Source organism: Takifugu flavidus, chromosome 19, assembly GCF_003711565.1.
Source record: "Takifugu flavidus isolate HTHZ2018 chromosome 19, ASM371156v2, whole genome shotgun sequence".
Taxonomy (NCBI): domain Eukaryota; kingdom Metazoa; phylum Chordata; class Actinopteri; order Tetraodontiformes; family Tetraodontidae; genus Takifugu; species Takifugu flavidus.
The window spans coordinates 8,461,762-8,480,662 of record NC_079538.1 but is presented as its reverse complement, the minus strand read 5'-3'; the positions used below and the strand labels follow the sequence as shown (position 1 = coordinate 8,480,662).

The window sequence follows — 18,901 nt, the reverse complement described above, 5'->3', positions numbered from 1 at the left end:
CTAAAAGAAGAAGACGTTTTCTTCAGTGCCACGATGTGTAGAAAGTCTTTTATTGAGCACAGGTAGAAAACCATAACAGTCTTCCAAATGACATACAGGTATCAGGTATTTCACACACAAGCGACTGTTATCCTCCCGTCACCGCGCTGGTTGCATAGATAGAAAAGAAGCACCTTCATCCAAAGCAAAGCAAGGATTGTGTAAACAAACTGGTCTGTTTGGGGAAGAGACGCTGATCCGACAAGAGACTCTGGGTGGTTCCTGGCCTCCAACCCCTGCAGGCTGATTTGTATTCCACACACTCTGGACTCATATTGGCACCTCATACCTGCCCCCCCTTCCCAAGCTGGAAACATTTCAGAGCAGCATCTAGATCCACACCAGCTCCCCGATCAGCCCGTCGCAGAAGCGGCTTAGAGACCGACTATAAGAATTTTGAAGCCGAAGGAAAAGGAAACGGGGGGAAAGGAGGCAGTAAAGGGTTGTAGGCCCGTCTGTGAGGACGCTGCTGACCTTCAGAGATGCCGACGGAAGCGCGCTGGATGGTTATTCATCATGTCCAGACAGCAGGGTAAATACACCGGAGCTGCAGCTTCAGCCTGAAACGTGCAATTAAGCTTTCTGATAGACCTCCCAATTATTCTGCAGCGGGTGTCATGACAACAGAGACCGCCCCTCCCCCCTCACACACACCGTCTCTGTGACTTAATGCCGTTTAAATCCAGACGCAGTTTCAGCTCGGACCAGATCAGACGGAGTCGCACGACGTCCACCGTGAGGATCAAAGGAACAAATGCGTCCGAAATCATCAGAGCAAAGCATCAAAGCTCCAGGGAAACAGACAATAAGAGTGATTTAAAAACGAGCCCTGACTCCATCAGTCCCAGAATATTTAATAATTATTCAGTATGTAATAAAAAGTCCACTGCAGCAAAGCTGGAAAAATACAGCTTTTGTAAATCTTTGCCATAAAATCACAATATACAGAAGACTGTGTCATCAGTTTAATGCAGGCTAAAACAGAGGGGAGCTTCCTGGGATTAAAAAAATACTAATATTGTGAGACAGTAATGGAATTATTGCATTACCCTGTTTGCTTTTGCATCGTTGTTCTGTTCGTGTGTGGAAAAGATTATATAAGTTGACAAATGAGAAGGTCTTACTTTTATTATTGAGCTTCTTAAGACGTCAGCAGTGTGTATCTGTTCCATGGACAGTTTAATATAAAACAGCCAAAATAAGCAACATTTCTGTGATTCTGCATGAAAAACTGTTTTTCCTCTCTTCTTTCGAGTCATTTCAACACATTTATGACTCCAAATCAGTCATTTCTTGAAAGAAACTCTTTTTCTGACACAATCTGTGATCTGCACCACTTCGCTGATCTGATAGCAGCTCAAAGTGACAAGATCGGGCGATCATAAATGTCCACATGCACAAAGAGAGACAGCGTCCTCTTGCAAACACTGTTGCCATCTTGTTTAATTAAAGTGGGTAAAAAAGTGTTTTTAAAACAGACAGAACTGGTTCTTCTTGTTCTTCAGCGCTGGCTTGGATTTCTGAATATAAGTGACAGCTTGTGTGTGTTTTCATGTACATGCTATATAGTGAAGACACTGGCAAAGTGAGGACATTTTTGGTGGGTGGGGCTTGTTGTTGTGATGGTTAGGTGTGTCATGTGTGAGACCTCACAAAGATAGAAGTAAAGGTGTGTGTTTACTGGCTGGCAGGCAGCCGGAGATTCTTCGACGGTCTAATATCAGACTGTTCATCCTGCAAAGGTGTTTTCTGCTCATCATTTAGTTTGTGTGTTACTGGGACACGCTGGTCCGAGTGGAGACGGGCGCTCCTCCAGACTCACAGCTGCATGGCCAGAGACGGTTTGGGAGCGGGACTCGGCCAGTCTGACAGAGACAGACAGAACCAGACTCTTCAATGCTCTGATTAAGAGGATTTCATGCAGAGAGTTAACACGAGGACATGCAGAGGACATCTGAACGTCACAGTATAGCGGGACTCTTTCATCCAGTTTCTATTAGAAATGAACTGAATCAACGGACAATCTACGTATGGTCAGCTGGACATGCACCTGAATGAGAAAACGTCCCTCAATATGCGTCCCATGATGCACCTGTGGACAGGCGCTTTTCTCAATGACAGGAGATGAGGTGTGACTGGACGGTGATGTCACTTACCCGTGTCCATCTCTTCCGCTTCCATGTTGCTGCGTACCAGTGGGAAGACAGAAGGACAGAGGACAGGATGAGCGAGTGTCTCCGGAACAAAGGTTAAGACGAGCTTAAGTCCCAGAGCGACTTCCAGCTCTCAGCAGAGTCTATCCAACACAGGACTGACTCACCAGGTTGGGATGGGCTTTAATTGATCAAGCGTCTCGGTATAATACTGACAGTTGCATAACAGTCATTTCAGCTCTAAAGTCAAAGAATTTAATTAAACCCGGTTCAACTCCAGCTGACGCGTCCACAGCGACGCGCTGCCATTCAAACTCCGGCATTTCACCGGTTTTGAGCCGAGCAGATACTGAAACACTCATGTCTTGCACCTGCAGCAGCTGGCTCCTTCATCCGTCTCGGTTCTCCCACTTAATGATGTCTCTGTCTGGCCTTTTTATCCCTTCAGAGTTAAGCAGAATCATCAGAAGGCTCTTGTTACTCTGGGTGACGTCAGTATTTGGATTGCAATCAGAAGAATAACCCGTGGGGATCTGGATGAAACAAGTGTCTGACTCTCCTGGGACCATGTTTGTCTTTCACCGCAGCACAAAACACCCTGAGTGGATTTACGGGTTCTATTTTGAACATGTGACGTGTGTTTTCTGCTGCTGTGGCTTTACATTAATGCACCGTCATGGCCGAGCCTGACACACTTCCTGACCCCTTCAAAGGCCATCTCCAACCACGTTTCCTCTAGTTTCAATGCTCCCCCCCCATTTGTGGAGTCAGTATTTCCTCCCTCCTGCCACCTCTCTGATCCTTCCTCCCCTCAGCTCGCCTGGGCAGTTTACACATCAGCAGCCTCTGATTCAAAGCTCTGCCTCTCGTACGGCCTCGCCATTAAATCAAAGAGTGTCATGCTCAAGCACCACAAACACATCTATAAGCTGCCGGCAATGAGCTAATGAGCTGCACTGCTCTGTGGAAGAATTATTGAGCTCTGCTAGGTGCACACACATGTATCAATGGCTCATATTGGACACTAAAAAGTCTCAGAGGGCTCTTATTTGGCCACCATTGCTGGGAGTTCATTGGGAATTGAGGGGAGTTCTGAAGATATTTGAGTTCCAGGATGATGTGGATGGTTTTAGAGCCAAAAGTATTTACTTCCTTGTTTCATTACTTCATTTTCAGGAGTCTAACAGCTAAAACATTCCAACAGTGGTGCTGAGAATCTCACATCCAAGACTGAAGATGTACTTTTTAAAGCATAAACGCTCCCTTTTTTTCTCCCCACCTGTCTTTAAACCTTCCCAGTGGAGGACCCGAGGGCCTGACCCAGACTCGAGGTTTCTGATGGAAAAACAACGCAGCTTTTGGGAAAACCACAGTAATCAGAAAGAACAGGGGGCTTGTTTGTTGCTAAGCTGTAACTGAGACAAAAAAAGACAACAGCGCATCCTTGATGTCTCATCTGAGTGTGGAAATGTTCATAGAAATGTGGGTCTGTATGGTAACTGACAGCTGACAATCGCCCCTGGTACATCTGTCAATCTAAACAACCTTTGATCATTGTTTCCTCACCGGAACTGACATTAACAGCACAGTTTTTGGTCTGGAAGGTAACCCAAGGAGCCTCATCTCCTCCCGTAAATTATAAAAATCCCCCGAGTTCAGCAGACAGTCATGAAAAGGTTACCTTGAGAATGCTTCATCCAGTCCATCGTCCACATCCTGTCAGGAAACAAACCATATCAATCAATATGTGCATGATGTACTCCTGGGCCTCTTATCTCAAACCGCTGTCTGTTATTGATTGTGTTTCTCCAGGGAGAGAGAAGTGATGCAGAAATTCAAACACAGCTCACTGCACAATACTAATACACTAGGTGCTCAGTGTTCTGGTTAGACAATGATTTGATCATTGAAAACTAGATTATTTAAATCATTCATATCGTTTTCTTCATTTCTTGCACAATTATTCCTCTAATAAGCAACGTCAAAGTCAATTTATGATGAATTGGATGGATTCTCATGCGAGAGAAAGACCAGTCTGAGGCGAAATATAGTAGTGACGCAGTGCCCCCTAGTGTTCGGAGGGCGCGACTGCACAACAGCGACATCTACAGTAATTTAGAATATAAAAGGTTACATCAGAAATGACAAAAAACAAAACAAAAAAAAAAACTAAAATAAATTATTGACAAAAAAAAATAGTTATATTATATTATACAGTTATATTAAATAATACCAAACCCTGGCAGAGATTGCGACCTACCCATGAGTCGTGTTTAATTGGACGCCTTCGAGTAGGATTACTGCGAGGGGAGGGCAAGCCCAGCGAAGCAGAGAAGAAGGGCCTCCGGAGCTTTTCCTCCACCCCAGCAGGCTTGAGTGGCTCTGGTTCTAACAGAGAGACCGAGAAATAAACATTGGAATAAAGGGACAGACTCAGGCAAGTGTCCCGGAAGGCAGGAAATCACTATGAAATTGTCTCTGACTCCTGCAGCAAAAGTGAAAACTTTCTAACAGTTTGACATTTGACTCTCTGTCCTAATGCCAGCTTCACTGGAGGGAGAGAATAGTTTAATTGCGAGAAGCTACAGACTCCAGATGATTTAATTTGTTCGCCGACCCTCGGCTCACCCTTTAGAGAGTGCATAACATTTAGACAGAAATTTACAGAAATGTCATGGTATTTGGAAAGTACTTAAATTGCACCATTTTCTGAATTTAATGAGGGCCCGTACAGCGAGATATTCGGGCCTGCGTAACGATGACAGCTAATTTAGTCTCAAAGAGGTCGGTGTTTTATTATCCGGTGACCTCACCTGCTGGGATGCACTGCCTTTCTGTTGCTTCCGTCTGCCTGTCCCTCGCAGCACAAGAGCAACATGACCTGGCCTTCTTGCTCTTGTCTGCAGGTACGAGCAAAATAATGACAGAAAAACTGAATGTTAACATTCGCAAGTAAGACCTTCAGGTTCTGACAGGCTGATAGACAAACACAGCATTTATATCCTGAAGAACAGCGGTACTTTTAGAGGCCCGGTTCTGGCATGTAGATTACCTTCAGTTCTTTCTAGAATATAACAACAGACTCACCTTCCTGAGCAATCTCCCAAAGATCGAGTGCCACTTTAAATGCCTGTGCAACGGTTAGTGTCACAGCCTGAGCCTGGACATAAATTAGAAGGAAGAAAAATGAGAACACCTTTGTGGCCAAAGCAAAAAGATCCTTTTCACATCCAATATATATAAAACACACACTGCATCCTTACTGACTGTTTTACTGGAAGCTAGACTTGATGACAGCCCCCTTTACCTGTTATAACTTCATTTCTCAAAATCTGTTTCAATTGTAATGACAATTTTCGGCCACAAGATAGAGCCATATGCGCATCAACGGCCGAATCCCTTAAAATTAATGGCGTTTCTTTTTTTTGTCCAGATGCAAACATTTAGAATTAAGACAAATCAGCGCTGAACACGTACAATCTTCTTCTTTTGGCAGAGGAAAGCGTGACACTCCAGGGTCTCGTTGAACTGGCTCTGAGAGACGTATGCGAAGACCTTATCCTGAGTTTTATCAGCGGTGCAGTATGAAATTCTGAAAAGGAAAATGCAGGAAATTAATTTCCCCCCCCCAAATATCAGCAATTTCAGAAGGAGCCAACCAATGACATGACTGTCTAGTGGCGAACATCATTTTTAATCAGAAGGACTCGGATTCAGAACAAAGCAGAGCATGAAGAGTGCATTAGCTGCAGGCCTGCACTCCTATATAAAACCGTACATCAAAGTAAACTCCAGCATACGCGTCAGTTTAGGAAACGATTGAGTTTTTCCCACTTTTGCAGATGTAAATGCAGCAGCAGAATGAGGCCAGTGTTTGTACTGATGGAAGTCCCACAGCTGGCAATGACGGAGCTGAGCAGCAGGGAGGCATAACATCACAAAAACCACCAACAAAGCTAATACAAGACAAGTTTACAAGTTTAATGGCTCCATACTTGTTTCAGCCGCAACCCAAGTCTGTCGATTACTAAAATCAAACAGACAATGAACAGATGTTGCATAAATCTGTATCACTTCACTTTAATCAGGAGATAACAATAGTTGTGAAGTGCTCCTTTACAAAGTGCACATTCTGTATTTAGGCATCTTCTTCTTCTTCGTTTATGTCTTTTTTTACACCGAAGGAGAAGAAAACAATAAAGAAAAAAGATATGTGTCCGTCTTGTCGGTAGCAACTGTTGTGATATTTGAAGTTAATATATGTAAAATTATGGGTGTTTAAACACCAAACATCAAATCACCAGGCTGCTGATTTCTGTCTCCGGTTATTTGCTGGCTTGATAAGCTGTAACATGACCCACATTGCAAAGCCCAGGACACCCAGCTCTGCAACCCCCAACTCTAACTTATATTTAGGCCCTAATTGCACAAAAAAAGGGAATCACACTGCACAGATGACCTATTTTCCTAAAAATAAATAAATAAATAAATGAATGCTTCAAATGTATCTTGTAATTTGCATTTCTTGCAACTTTCTCCTGAATGAGTGACGCTGACCAACATGGAAACGGATGAAATTTAGCTTCATTAGCAGCGCCGCTCGTGTTTCCGTAAGCCTGAAAAAACAACAACAACAACACCACCACAGGATAATTGACGGCATCACAGGCTTCCAAAGCTGAAGCAACAGAGGCTGAACTGTCAGCGGCATCATATCTGTGAGGGGGCTCAAGGGGGGCTGAAGCCTTTGATCAGAGCAGCACCGGTGAGGCAGCCAGAGAATACCAATGCAAATATTTAAATATTCACAGCAGCAACCCTAACGTTGACACATCAAAAGCCTGGCTTCCTCACACGCACGCCAGCTCCACACGTGAACAATCATTCGAACCGGTAAACAACTTTTTGTGTGTCTGTGTGTGTGTGTTGTGTGTGTGTGTGTGTGTGTGGGGGGGGGGGGGGGTACAGCCGAACAAAAATGGTCAAACAATGAGTGGAGTCTCAAAGAATGGCGGCGGCGGCGCGTGCGCTTTTGCGGACGCCGGCTGCGGCTTCAGCTGATTGACATGCTGCTGCTGCTGTCTGAAAGCTCCCGTCAGAACGAGAAGCCGTCAGCCCGTCCTGCCAGACGCACTCAGCCGTCACCATTAATCAAAGCATTTGTTTACTCGGCTTTCTGCATGATTGCACGGTTTGGTTCTAAAAAATAGTCGTTGGAATGAGGAATTCTGCTGTAAAAATGGAACCGGATTCGCTCTGCAGGAGCAGAAATGCGTTGCCGCTGGAAACAGAGGCTGGTTCTGGCTGCGGTTGGGCAGCTGTGAGATGGGGCAAGAACCTCTCTGCTCTGACCCACCACCCTCAAATAATCCGCTTTCCTTATCTGCTTTGATGCACAGACTAAAGATTATTTGAGAAAACTGATTTTCTGCTAAATTTAGTTGCACAAAGACCCAAATAGAAGCATAAAACAGATCTCTGCCACATCTACAGACACGTTTGATCCCTTCTCCACGTTCTGTTGTTTCTGTTCCAGGCCAATGAATGGATCAAGTGCAGCTCTAACAAGACACAATAAAGGAGGCGGAGGAAAGAAAGAAGCAATTGGGAGGTGGGGGTGGGGGTCTTATAAGGAGCACATATAAATCCCCAGTCTGAGCTCCGCAGGTGGTCCTGATCTCCGCTGGATCTTGACTGAAGCGTAAGGCTCGGGCCGGAGGATCGACTCTCAAAGCGGGCCAATTAGTCACGGCCTTCTCTGCCACCAGAGCCTTCATTATGATAATACCAGCAGAAATGGAAATTTCTGTCCGCTTCCGTAGGAGAAAAGAGAGGAGGGGGGACCGACTCCCCCTGACCTGTGGTAGACGGCCCAGATCAAATGGGGATGCAGAGCCGCGTGGCTCAGACTCGGAAGACTCGGAAGACAGTTTAAGTCCACAAAGGAAGCTGAAGAAATGGACAGAAGCACCACTGACCTACATGCTGGGTATCAGTTTCTTCAGGGATTAAATTAAGCCCCAGCTTTGTTTTTCAGACTAAACAAAGATTATGAACCATCAAAGCTGATTTGATGTCTAAAAATCTGGCCCAGGCCTTCGCACGAACCCCTGGGTTCTGTGTCTTATTTACCTGTATACGGAGACGTCTTCTATGAGGTCGGCGGTCTCCGTGTCTGTGATGATGATGCCTTTCGGCGACACGGTCAGCGTCACTTTGCGGAACTTCTTGGCGCCGGCTCTGGCCTGCGGGCGTCAAACACAAGAGCACATGTGCACATTTTAAAAAAGAAATCAGAGCGGTGCAGACAGAGTGCTCCTGTCACTGTGAGGAAAAAAAATAAATCGGAGGTGATCCGGTCCAGATTGGACACCAAAAACTCAGAAACGTGTCGCAGATGCGGAGAGAAACTCAGCAGCGTGAATAAAACCTCCCAGAAAATATCAGAACCTGACAGGAAGCAACAAGGAGAGAAGCAATAATGGGGCCAGCAGCGCTAATGGAGGTGGCGTGGACAACATGGCCGCAGTGCTGACCAGGCGCTCGGCTGACCATGACTTTGACCTCCACGACATCCAAGTAGCCGCCAAATGGCTCCCCTCTGCTTTCGCACCCAAAGTCAGCGTAAGAATCGTTCAAGGTGGGAAACGGAAAAGAACTGTCATTACGTCGGTGTTTTAGGAGGCGAAGTTCAGGGAAAAGAAGCCGAGGGCGGCACGCATCGGTTTTTGGCTGAAAATAGGACTTTGGAAGGACAAGTGGAGCGATGCCGCGGCGCGCTATCGGTGCCCAAATGCCCTGGAGACGGTGACAACAACCGCAATCTGTTTAAACCCTGATCACTTACGAAGAACTGGCATTATAAACGGAGGGGAACGTGCACTGTGGCAGCTCATCCATGTAGGACGTGCTAACGAGCGAGCGCTCTCGTCCCATGTTACTCATGTCAAGCCATGAGGCGAAAAGTCCCCCATCTGTCGGCCGCAGATATGCCAACTTCAGGCATCTCTCTCATATCACTCCCATTTCGAGGGTGTATGAATCACTCACCATGGCAACGATTCTGCGAATGGCCGCCGACGCCATGTCCTCTCCTTTGGGCTGTCCCACTAGGGTCATACCGAGGTATTTGACATTGAAGACCATCCCCTCCAGCAGGGTCTCCTTGGTGTCCGTCCAGTTCTCTGGAAGCTCTGGTGGGACGAAAACATAAGAATCAGCAAATTGTGACAAAGGAAATTTTTTTTTTTAAGTCAGCGCACCTGGCAGCACTGGCGCACCCCCTGCTGGCTGTTAACTGCCACTGCAGCCACGTCTGACGCGTTCGCGTTTCTGGGTTCATAGCCACATTTGTTCCACCTGATCTTTGGTAACTTATCTTTCATCATCATTGTTCAATAAAATCTGAATGCAGCTTTTAGCAGAGTTCTAATCCTGCATACAAAAAGGCACATTTACATCAGCAGACGCGGTGACAACTGGTAGCAACCCTACAGCCATCTGATAGCGGACTGTCAACAATAAAGGGAGCAGCTCAAGAGAAGAGTCCCGCCTGCAGCTACAACATAAAAACTGATGCACAGCCGAGTGATTCTGGACTGTTAATGTCCTTATTTCAACACCGAACTGCGTTTCTTCAGTTACAGGATACAAACCCAGGTGATGGGGGTGTGAGTGTTTGCACACGAGGATCCTGCAGCGAGACACACACACACACACACTCTCTCTCTCTCTCTCTATTGGACCATGCCGGTGCCAACTCCTCTAACAGGCTAAGCCATCTGCCGCTCTCAGGCCCCCGTGCAGCTGTGAAGGCGAACAGCAGAGAACGCCGTCCTCGTCCAACAACTCTGAATTATTAACTAATCTTCAATCGCTCTGTGGGGGCAGCGCGAAAACCACAGAGTGTGTTTGGGTCTTCTAAAACGCTACAGGGGGAACAGTCTGTTGCTTTTAAGAGAAGCATCGACCGCCTCATATTAAGTGTGAGGTGGAGGTTGCGGGTTTATGTGCGTTACAGTGAATCTAATGACCCACGGGAGGTTTTACAAATAACCTAAATGTCGCACCATTCCGGGACTAATTGGATGCAATGAGCCTCGATCGACCTCTACAATTCAGAGGTGTAGTTTAAATCAATTCACTGTGTTTTTTGTGTTAAGTCAATTAAACTTCTCTGCAGTAAAAACAGGAAGAAACATTGAGGAGGACCAGGCTGATCTGGTCCTACTCAAGTCACTATAACTGTTATCAACAGATTTCAGATCCTGGGACTCTCATGTTTAAATCATTAAAATATGACAGTGCTGCTACAGCCGGAGATGTTGCTCCTTCACCAGGCCACACGCGTACATTATTAACGGCTTGATGTTGATGCTGGGGGGTTTTCCACTATCAAATCCCTATAAAAGATGAGTAGTTAAATAATTAACAAATCCCGCGTGAGTCGGGGATGGACATGATTGACAGGAACAAGCACACTGTCGCTAATTTGGATGATGGCAACAGTGGGGAGAGTGAAACTGGCGTCCATCACTGGTGGTCGTGTGTCAGGATGATCCGATTTAGAAAAGCACAAAACAGGATTAGGGAGCGTGAGGGCAACGCTTGCACCCCGTCTGGAGAGGCAGCGATCCTGGTCTATTATGGTCTGGTGGGACCAGGATCGCCTGGCAGCGATCACCAGCGAGCTCTTTAACCACGCACAGCTCCACGGTCACGGCGCCTACAACATTCCTCATTATAGGTGCTGTCACAGACCAAACACCACAGAGTAAGAACATAAACGCCAGTCAGGACACCCTCCCTCATCCTCCCCGTGCACCTCGACACGGTCGCCGTTTAATTCTCTTTTAGTCGTCACAGCACTAAATCTGGGGCATCACCTTGAGAGGGAAAAATATAGGCCGCACATTCAGGGAAGATGGTGGGTTGATACGGGGTGTGTGTGTGTGTGCGCGCGCGTGTGTGTGTACAAGACGGGGGAGTTGTAACTGTTTCCTGGCTCTGGTTTGAGGGCGGCAGGGAGACCAAATCAACTCCTATTTCAAGCCATCACTCTTCTCCTCATGTCCTCTGGCTCAGTTTTGACAAATTCAATTAAGCCCCCCCATCTGGGTATTTGTGAGAGGCTGGCTTATTAGCCTGATCCAACATGCAGGAGCATGGGGGGGGGGGGGGTGCTGGGCTGGGGATGGGTGGGGGTGGTACCTGCAAATTGCATTACTGAGCACGTTGGCGAGGCATCAAAAGAAAGTATGCAAATGATCTAAAAACAAGCAAGCAACTGAAGAGGCGGGTGGGCTCATGAAACTCCCACCAGAGTCACAGAATATGCGGCAAAAAGGAGGAATTATTTGGCATTAAATATATAAGTTAATGCCAAATATACAGTACAAGATAGTTTTCAAGTTGATAGATTTAATTTCTCAGCAATTTTTCTCCAAAATGGTCTAATAAAACAGCAAAATGGGATCCGAACCTTTAAAAAAGAGGAAGAGATTAATATTTGCTTTACACGTACATCAGTCAGGATTTGAAGGGCTACAAATGGTCCCCGAATGATTCGGTGCTAGTCTGGGTTTAATTTCCCCCTCTGCAACAAACCCCTCCTTAAGCGCTTTTACTCCAACATCCATATCTGCTCTTCATCTAACAAGGATACGTGTTATCTGCTCCACGCACATCCCAGAACACAGCCGAGACAATGGGGGGCCGTTCAAGATGGACCGTTTAATCTCCCCACATGAACAGGGAGACGAGAGGGTATTTAGAGGGGTGTGTGTGTGTGTGTGTGTGTGTCCAGCCCCGCCGTTAAAAATCCATAACATAAGCTTTTACAAAAGAAGCTCATCTTCCGTCTAAACCACAAAGCCTCCTCAGGTCCGGCACCTCCCAGAGGAGGTCGGCGGCGCCAGTGCCAGATTTTCACTGGGATTTTCACCGTCGCTGCCCTGAACGTTGTGTTTCACTGACATCATGAAAGGAGATGAAAGGACGTATGGAACATTTACACTAATATAAAGGGTTTCAACATCTCTCGGGGTCGTTGTTGCTTTAAAAAACCTTAACCATTCACCCAAAACCAAAGAAATATATTAAAAATGTGGCTACAAGCTCCAGCAGTGCACAGAGCAGAACTGGTTAATAAGAGTGGAGCAGAAATCACCAGAATACTGGATGTTCTCCTGATTCAAGGTCATTGATTTTGCAGGAGTAACTTGCCAACATCTGCATCCGCTCACATCAGTGCTGCGTTTATTCATTTAAAGGTCGTTAGAGGCTTCTAACAGATTGATTTGGTTTTTGTGGCCATTGTGAAATCCAAGACTGAATATTTTAAAATTTATTTTCAAAATCCCAGAACTACCAGATACCCAATGACAGCTGTCAAATCATCCTTCAGCAGCTCATTTATCACCTTCACCACGGCGGACGCTGGTTGTTTACTCCGTTTACAGTCTCACAGACGATTTGTAAAAGAGAAAACGTCACGCCATGATAACAATATTAACAAAGCAGACAGGAATCCTCTCCTGGAGGGTATTTATTCATGAAGTGCAATCGCTTGGCACCGTGGAAGGATCGTTTTCATTAGCAATTCAAACGGCGTGATTTTTTCTTTGCTGATACAGATCTTTTTTTCTCCCCCCTGGCAAATGCGACGTCTTCATCAACTAAAAATAGCTCCCACGACAGAGTTCTATTCATAAAACAATGGCTTCATTTTCAATATTTCAACTTTTTTTTTTTTTTTTTTTTAAATTCGAGGCTGAGAAAGATGAATCGTTTGAAATGGTTTGCTTTACAAGAACAAAGACCCTTTTGAGAGCTGAAGGTGTCCCACAGGGCCTGGATCTCACGACCAGGGCTCGCAGGGTCCCCCTATACCAGCTTGGTCCTGATTGAGGTTTCTTCCTGTTAAAAGGCAGTTTTTCCTGCTGTGGTTGCTTTCTCATGGGTCAGACTCAGACTCACACCATCTTGAATGTAACAGATGCTGTGGAAAGAGAGTTGAACTGGTTAGAACCGGGACCAATTCACTTGCAACTGGACGCGACCCGGTGGTGCAAGGACAACAATGAAGGCTGAACTTAGCAATGATGATTAAAAACACAACATGTCCAGTCCCGAGAGGCTAATGTTAGCATTTACCCAACGTTTGGCTCCCTGGGGTCCCGCGTTCCCACTGGTAACTGGGCTGCTATGAATACAACGAACAGTCCACAGTTCACTTGCAGAGCCATGAAAAGGCTCTGCTGGTTTCTGTGGCTCGTTTATCACACTTCAGAGCGATGCTGCACTGGCATACAAGAGTTTTCCATTTTTACCTGCAGTAGAAAAGTTATTTTTAGGTGATACTTTCTGTGCTCAGAGGACGACGATGCTTCTGAAACGGTGAAGAGGGGCAAAAATTGGAGAGAACACTTGAGCTGACGCTTCAACGGAGGAGGAGGTTTGGTTACATACGCACGCACATATTAGTGCATCTATTTTTGTGAGGACTCTCAGACATAATGCATCACTAAACCGTAACCAAAGACCTCACCCTCAAAGTGCCCTTTGAAGATAAAATGTCTTCAGTTCGCAGCAAATACAAAAGCACCACACACAGAATGTGTGTGTGTGCATGTGTGTGTGTGTGTGTGTGTGTGTGTGTGTGTGGAGCTGCATGCTGCAGCAGCTCGAACAGGCTAATCTCTCAACACAAGCTCTCTCACCTTACCTGCGTTACATAATTCACTTTACTCCAGGACAGGAATCCTTGCTGGTGCTAAAAATACCGAGCGCATGGCAGCAGAGGTGATGCCGAGTGATACACCTGATGTCTGAGCGTACAAGTCATCGCATCAATTATTGCTAAACTTTACAACATCACGCTGAACAATGCGGGGCGACCGATTTAGCGCACGGCGAGCTAACTCATACAGGATGTATGACGCGCCTGCCTGTGAACTCAAGAGAGGAAAATGGAAATTGAACCTGGATCTGTGGAGACCCAAGTATTCCTGCACAAGTGTGTTCAGCTAAAGGTCATCGCTGGTAACATTAATGAAATACAGGCCTGGGCGGCTTTAATAAAAGTCAGGGAACACACTCGGACCATACCACACACACACACACACACACCAGTCCCAAAGGTCTGAGGAATCAATACAGAGTATGAAGAATAGACCGAAGCTCCAGAATCAATATTCGTGGAGTGCAGAAAATAAACTGCGATGGCACAAAAACACACTTTTATTTAAAGCGATGTGGTTCGGGTCGCGGATGCATCACTGAAACGAAGCCGTCACAGCCCTGAACGCAACACAAGCTCCCAGAAGTTTCACTTACAGGATCCTTCTCCAGAAGAGAAAAATGAATTTTTCTTCACTTCCTCCGTCACCTGCTGCTCAACGCAGCTTCAGATTACTCATAAATCACAAGCAAGAATTAAAGAGAAGCTCTCCGACACCCTGGGGATTCCTAGAGGCATTAAAACCAAACTGCCAGTGGGAATAAAAGACCGGAGAGCTCTCTCAGCCCTGCCTGAGCCAGGACCAACGACAGAAATAGAATTAGATTTGATTCAATTTAAAAGAGTCCAAACAAGATGACAGCAGTAGATTTTGAACAGACGCTTGGGAGCTTTCTCTGCTTCGTGGGAGAGCGTCACATGGTGCGTTTAGACGCTCACCCCCGCGTTAAGGTGCAGCAGCTGCTGAATGAACCCTTTAGCCCGGCTGCTTTCCTGAAAACGTGATGCGCGAAGACTCATTAGCGACACATCTGATGCGTTGATCAGCCGAGGAGAGCGCAAGTGCTGCAGCCTCGAGGTGGGAAACCTGATCATCCAAACCCTTGTTTTTAGTGAAAACTTCCCATTCCGTGACCTTTGAGAGGCTTCCTTCATATATCAGAATCACCGGCTCATATTTCACCACAGTGACGCCCCGGGGCTCCACTGTAATAACGCGCTGATGCCGGGGTACTTCTGCCCTTCCCTGGATCATTATCCTGTATGTTCTAACCATAGCCCCCTCCTCCTCCTCCTCCTCCTTCTCCGCCGTCGGTCCCCGACTCCCGGGTTCTCGTGCGGGAGCGAGCCTCTGACGGATAATTGCTCCTTCGGGGTCAGAGCTAACCTAACGCCGCGGCCTCCCGCGTGTCACTCAAGCTGAGCCGAGCTGGCGGGTTGTATTCGCTGACAGTTCAGTTTAATGGCTCGGGCTATTCTGCAGCCCGCCCAACCTCGGCATGAACCCGTACAGGGCCCCCCCCCACCGCCAGGTCACATGGGCGCAGGACTCCATCCCAGCAGTCGCTGGTTGAGCGGCAGGAACGCACAATGGACCGATCGGGACGCACAGGAGAAACAGCTTGGGCACGGAAGCCTTGCTCGCCTCAGTGCCCCCCAGCTTCAGCGCTCTAATTTGATGCAGACTGAACTGCGCCCGCGTCCTTGGAACCAAGGTCGCGTCTTCCCAGACGTGGAAAAGGTCCGCGCCTCCTCTCGGTGACGAGATCTGAGGGGACGGCTCGCACTCCCGGCGCACGCCGCGTCCTTGCCTGGGCCGCCGTCGGCTTTGACCTCGACAGATGACGGCGTAGCGGCGGCGGGGACATGCGCCACGTGTCAGGTTTCCGCTGGCGGAAGAAGCGACGGCTGGTGGCGCACGTGTCCAGAAATAGAGTCTTTTTAGCTGGAACAACCCTGCATCTTTACCGAGTACGTTCGGTCATCACGGGACCATCGGAAGTGTTCGGATCTCGAGGGAGCCGACTCACAGCGGGAGCGTGATGGCGGCGACGGAGACTTTTCAGCTTTCCTCTCAGGCGAAAGTCTCTGACTGCTCAGGCATTAAATAACTCGCAGTGGGTGCACGAGGGCCACTCAAACCTCGCTGCGATTTTCTCACAAATGTCACCGCATATTAGCGAGCAGCACTCTTCTTTGGTGGCGTTCAGAAGCATTTTAAAACAAGCTTTAAATACAGAGTGGGAATAGCAGCAGGCATGGTGATGTCATCGTTTCTTCCATGCTGCTTTATCTCCATGGGGACTCCGTGCCGCTCTCTTTGGCTTCGTTCATTAGATGGTTTAGCACAAGTGACGAGCGATCACGGATGAGTGCAAGTTAAAAGACAGTAAAAGGAGATTCTCCAGTTAGAATCTCTGTGTTTTGCTAAGCTGCTGCAGCCTTAGCTGCAGGTGTCTTCTCACTGCGTCAGGTGAGGCAGGTGAGTGACTCTGCTCAGGTATTGTTACCAGTTCTATCCCAGTCAGCCATCTGAAGACACAAGCACCAAATCTGTTATCCGTAAATGCTGGAGCATCTGTCTGAAGAACACAAGCATTCCCAAGAGCCAAGCATTAGCACGTAGCACGGTTACTAGCTACATGGTTATGATCATACTGAGGATTTTACCAATTTCCCATCTTTTATTCACATGATAATCAGGCAGATCTAATTATTAACATTTTTTCAGCTGCAGGCAGATTTCAGAATCATTATTCATCCCTCATTTTTGCTGCTTAACTAACACCTCGGTTGTGTGGCCATGCCAACAAGCTGCAATGTTGCCTGATTTGCATTCCGACAGCAAGTGCGGACACGTCGCCTCATGCGGGCGTACAGACGCCATCCTTCTTCCAAGCTGCCCGCTGAGAGGCTTGAGGACATGCGCAGGACATGCGCAGCCACAACAGTGGCAGTTGAAACTGTGGCAGTGGAAGCAGTGGCAATCGAAACTGCCACTGTTGTGGCTGCATTTTTTAACCACCTCCGCTTTACAGTTTCCTCTCCTGCTGACGCTAATTTGAGCAAACGTCTTTAACATGGAGATTGGATGGCTGGCGCGGCCTGCTTTTATCATGGTATGGAGATCATAAAGAACACGGTGATGTTAACAAGATGGGGAGAAAATCACAACAACTATCAAAGGGTTGTTGCAGCACAGTCTGACACAGAAAAACACTCCAGAAACTCACTGCAAGCCAAACCTTTAAATCCCACATAACCAAAACACTCAATTATGCATGAAGAAGAAGTGAAACACGCGTCTGCGGGTGTAAAATGAATCGCTGGGTTAATGGCAGCTGACAGGGTCAACAGATTATTACACGCTGGCGTCAAGGCGGAAAGAAGTTGACAGAAGAAAGTGCTTCCAGGCTGACGCCCACCTCTCACATGCACACACTGGGTATCTGCATGTTTACCTTTACATAATAAACATAGCCTTGGGTAAAGCCTAAAAAAAAATGGCAGTAGTTTTCTTTGTACAGTTATTTGTTGTTAAAAACAAAATAAACTAAAAAGCAGGGATCAGGATCCTTAATGAGAGGCTGAATGTCAACACAATTATTTCTATTAAAACTGCAACTTTACTTCATTACTCATGACATTTCCTACTAATCTGCTGATTAATTATCATTTACGTTTTGAAAACATGTTGCTAAAAGCCATAGTTTAAGTCGTTTAAAGAAAAAAAGAAAACTAGCCTGATTTAAAAATAAAGGTGGTTAAAGTATGATTAACTCCAGCTAGTTTGGTTAACAGAGAAGCTGGTAAAGCGTGATGATCCCAGACATGCTGGGGGATAAAATGTGCACGTTTTTGCAGCTTCAGCTCGGCTACACAAAAGAAAAGCTGTTGGCTCCACCTGGAGCTCCACACATTCGCCTTTTTAGCTCCGAATCCTTAAAACACTGAATCAAAATGAAAGGTTGTTTTTTTGTTTGTTTGTTTGTTTGTTTGTTTGTTTCTTAAAGACAGACAGCGTCTCACTCACTTTCGTGTTTGGAAGTCCCCCATGTGTGCCGCGGAACTCCGGGGCTCTTGATGATCGCTCTGCCGGCGGATTTGAGGGCATCCATCCCCGAGGTGTGTCCGCTCTCCGGGCAGGTGGATTCCCCGGATCTCCGGCTCCGCGGGGAGCGTCAACACGGCGAGGCGAGGGCTGGACAGCGGCTGCGCCGGAGTGGGGAGAGCAGAACGCGGGGAGATGCGGATAAGTTGAGCTGCGAGTGCGTGGATGTCAGCGGCTCCACAGAGGGAAGCGGCTGGAACACCTACCGCGCCGCTCCGGACTTAAGGGCGTGTCCGGACAACCTGCAGGGGAGAGCGGAGCTCTGCAGGGAGCTGACGGCGCCACCTTAAACAGGTCTCCGCTCCATGGATGCAGCACCGAGGCTGCCGTGGAGTGTTTAACTCCGAAAGCGCTGGAATCAAAGACTAACATGTAGTAAATTAACGAAGCTGGCGTTTCTCCTTTTAAGCCTCTAATTGCACATTCATTAATGCGCATTCTGTGGTACTTTAGATGTCATTATAGTATTGCAGCAAGCTGCAACACTGTAAGAATTCACTTTTATGCATTTTTGTGTCTGCTACTGCGTGATTTTTTTTAATCTAAAACGTCTTTTATTTTTTCGTACTGATTTGGCTCCCTCTAACGTCGAATAATAGGTACTACAACATTACTGTTTTAATGGGTTTGTTCCCAGTGTGCAGAATCACTGCCATCAGCAACAAATATTATATATATATCATTTTAAAAATTTATTTAAAAGAACCTATCAAGAACCATGCAAATGGTTTTTGCATGGTTCTAAACTGAGGTCTTTTTTTTTTTTTTTTTAAAACTGCATGTGCAATTCCATTAACAGGCAACAAGCTTCCATTTGAAGTTGACTAAATGAATTGTGACAGATATCAGGCACTCATC

The 18,901-nt window shown here is 46.6% G+C and overlaps 1 protein-coding gene across 5 annotated transcripts; it reads right to left on the bottom strand.

The window, feature by feature from the left end:
• Positions 1-29: 29 nt before the first annotated feature.
• si:dkey-71h2.2 (low density lipoprotein receptor adapter protein 1) lies at positions 30-18,623 on the bottom strand. Of its 5 annotated transcripts, XR_008947511.1 has the most exons (11): positions 17,966-18,623; positions 9,243-9,385; positions 8,325-8,437; positions 5,670-5,784; positions 5,280-5,352; positions 5,006-5,092; positions 4,453-4,580; positions 3,874-3,908; positions 2,564-2,634; positions 2,196-2,224; positions 30-1,904 (listed from the first exon to the last, which is right to left on the bottom strand). XR_008947511.1 is itself a non-coding variant. In XM_057017635.1 (10 exons), exons 1-10 carry the CDS (start codon positions 18,048-18,050, stop codon positions 1,858-1,860), a joined length of 855 nt encoding a protein of 284 aa, XP_056873615.1. In that variant the 5' UTR covers positions 18,051-18,621; the 3' UTR covers positions 30-1,857. The 5 variants fall into 5 exon arrangements, 2 of the variants coding, with proteins under 2 accessions (XP_056873615.1, XP_056873616.1); XR_008947510.1 differs by having other exon boundaries at positions 2,196-2,634; XR_008947509.1 differs by lacking the exon at positions 2,564-2,634 and having other exon boundaries at positions 2,090-2,224; positions 17,966-18,622.
• Between the last annotated feature and the right edge of the window lie 278 nt (positions 18,624-18,901).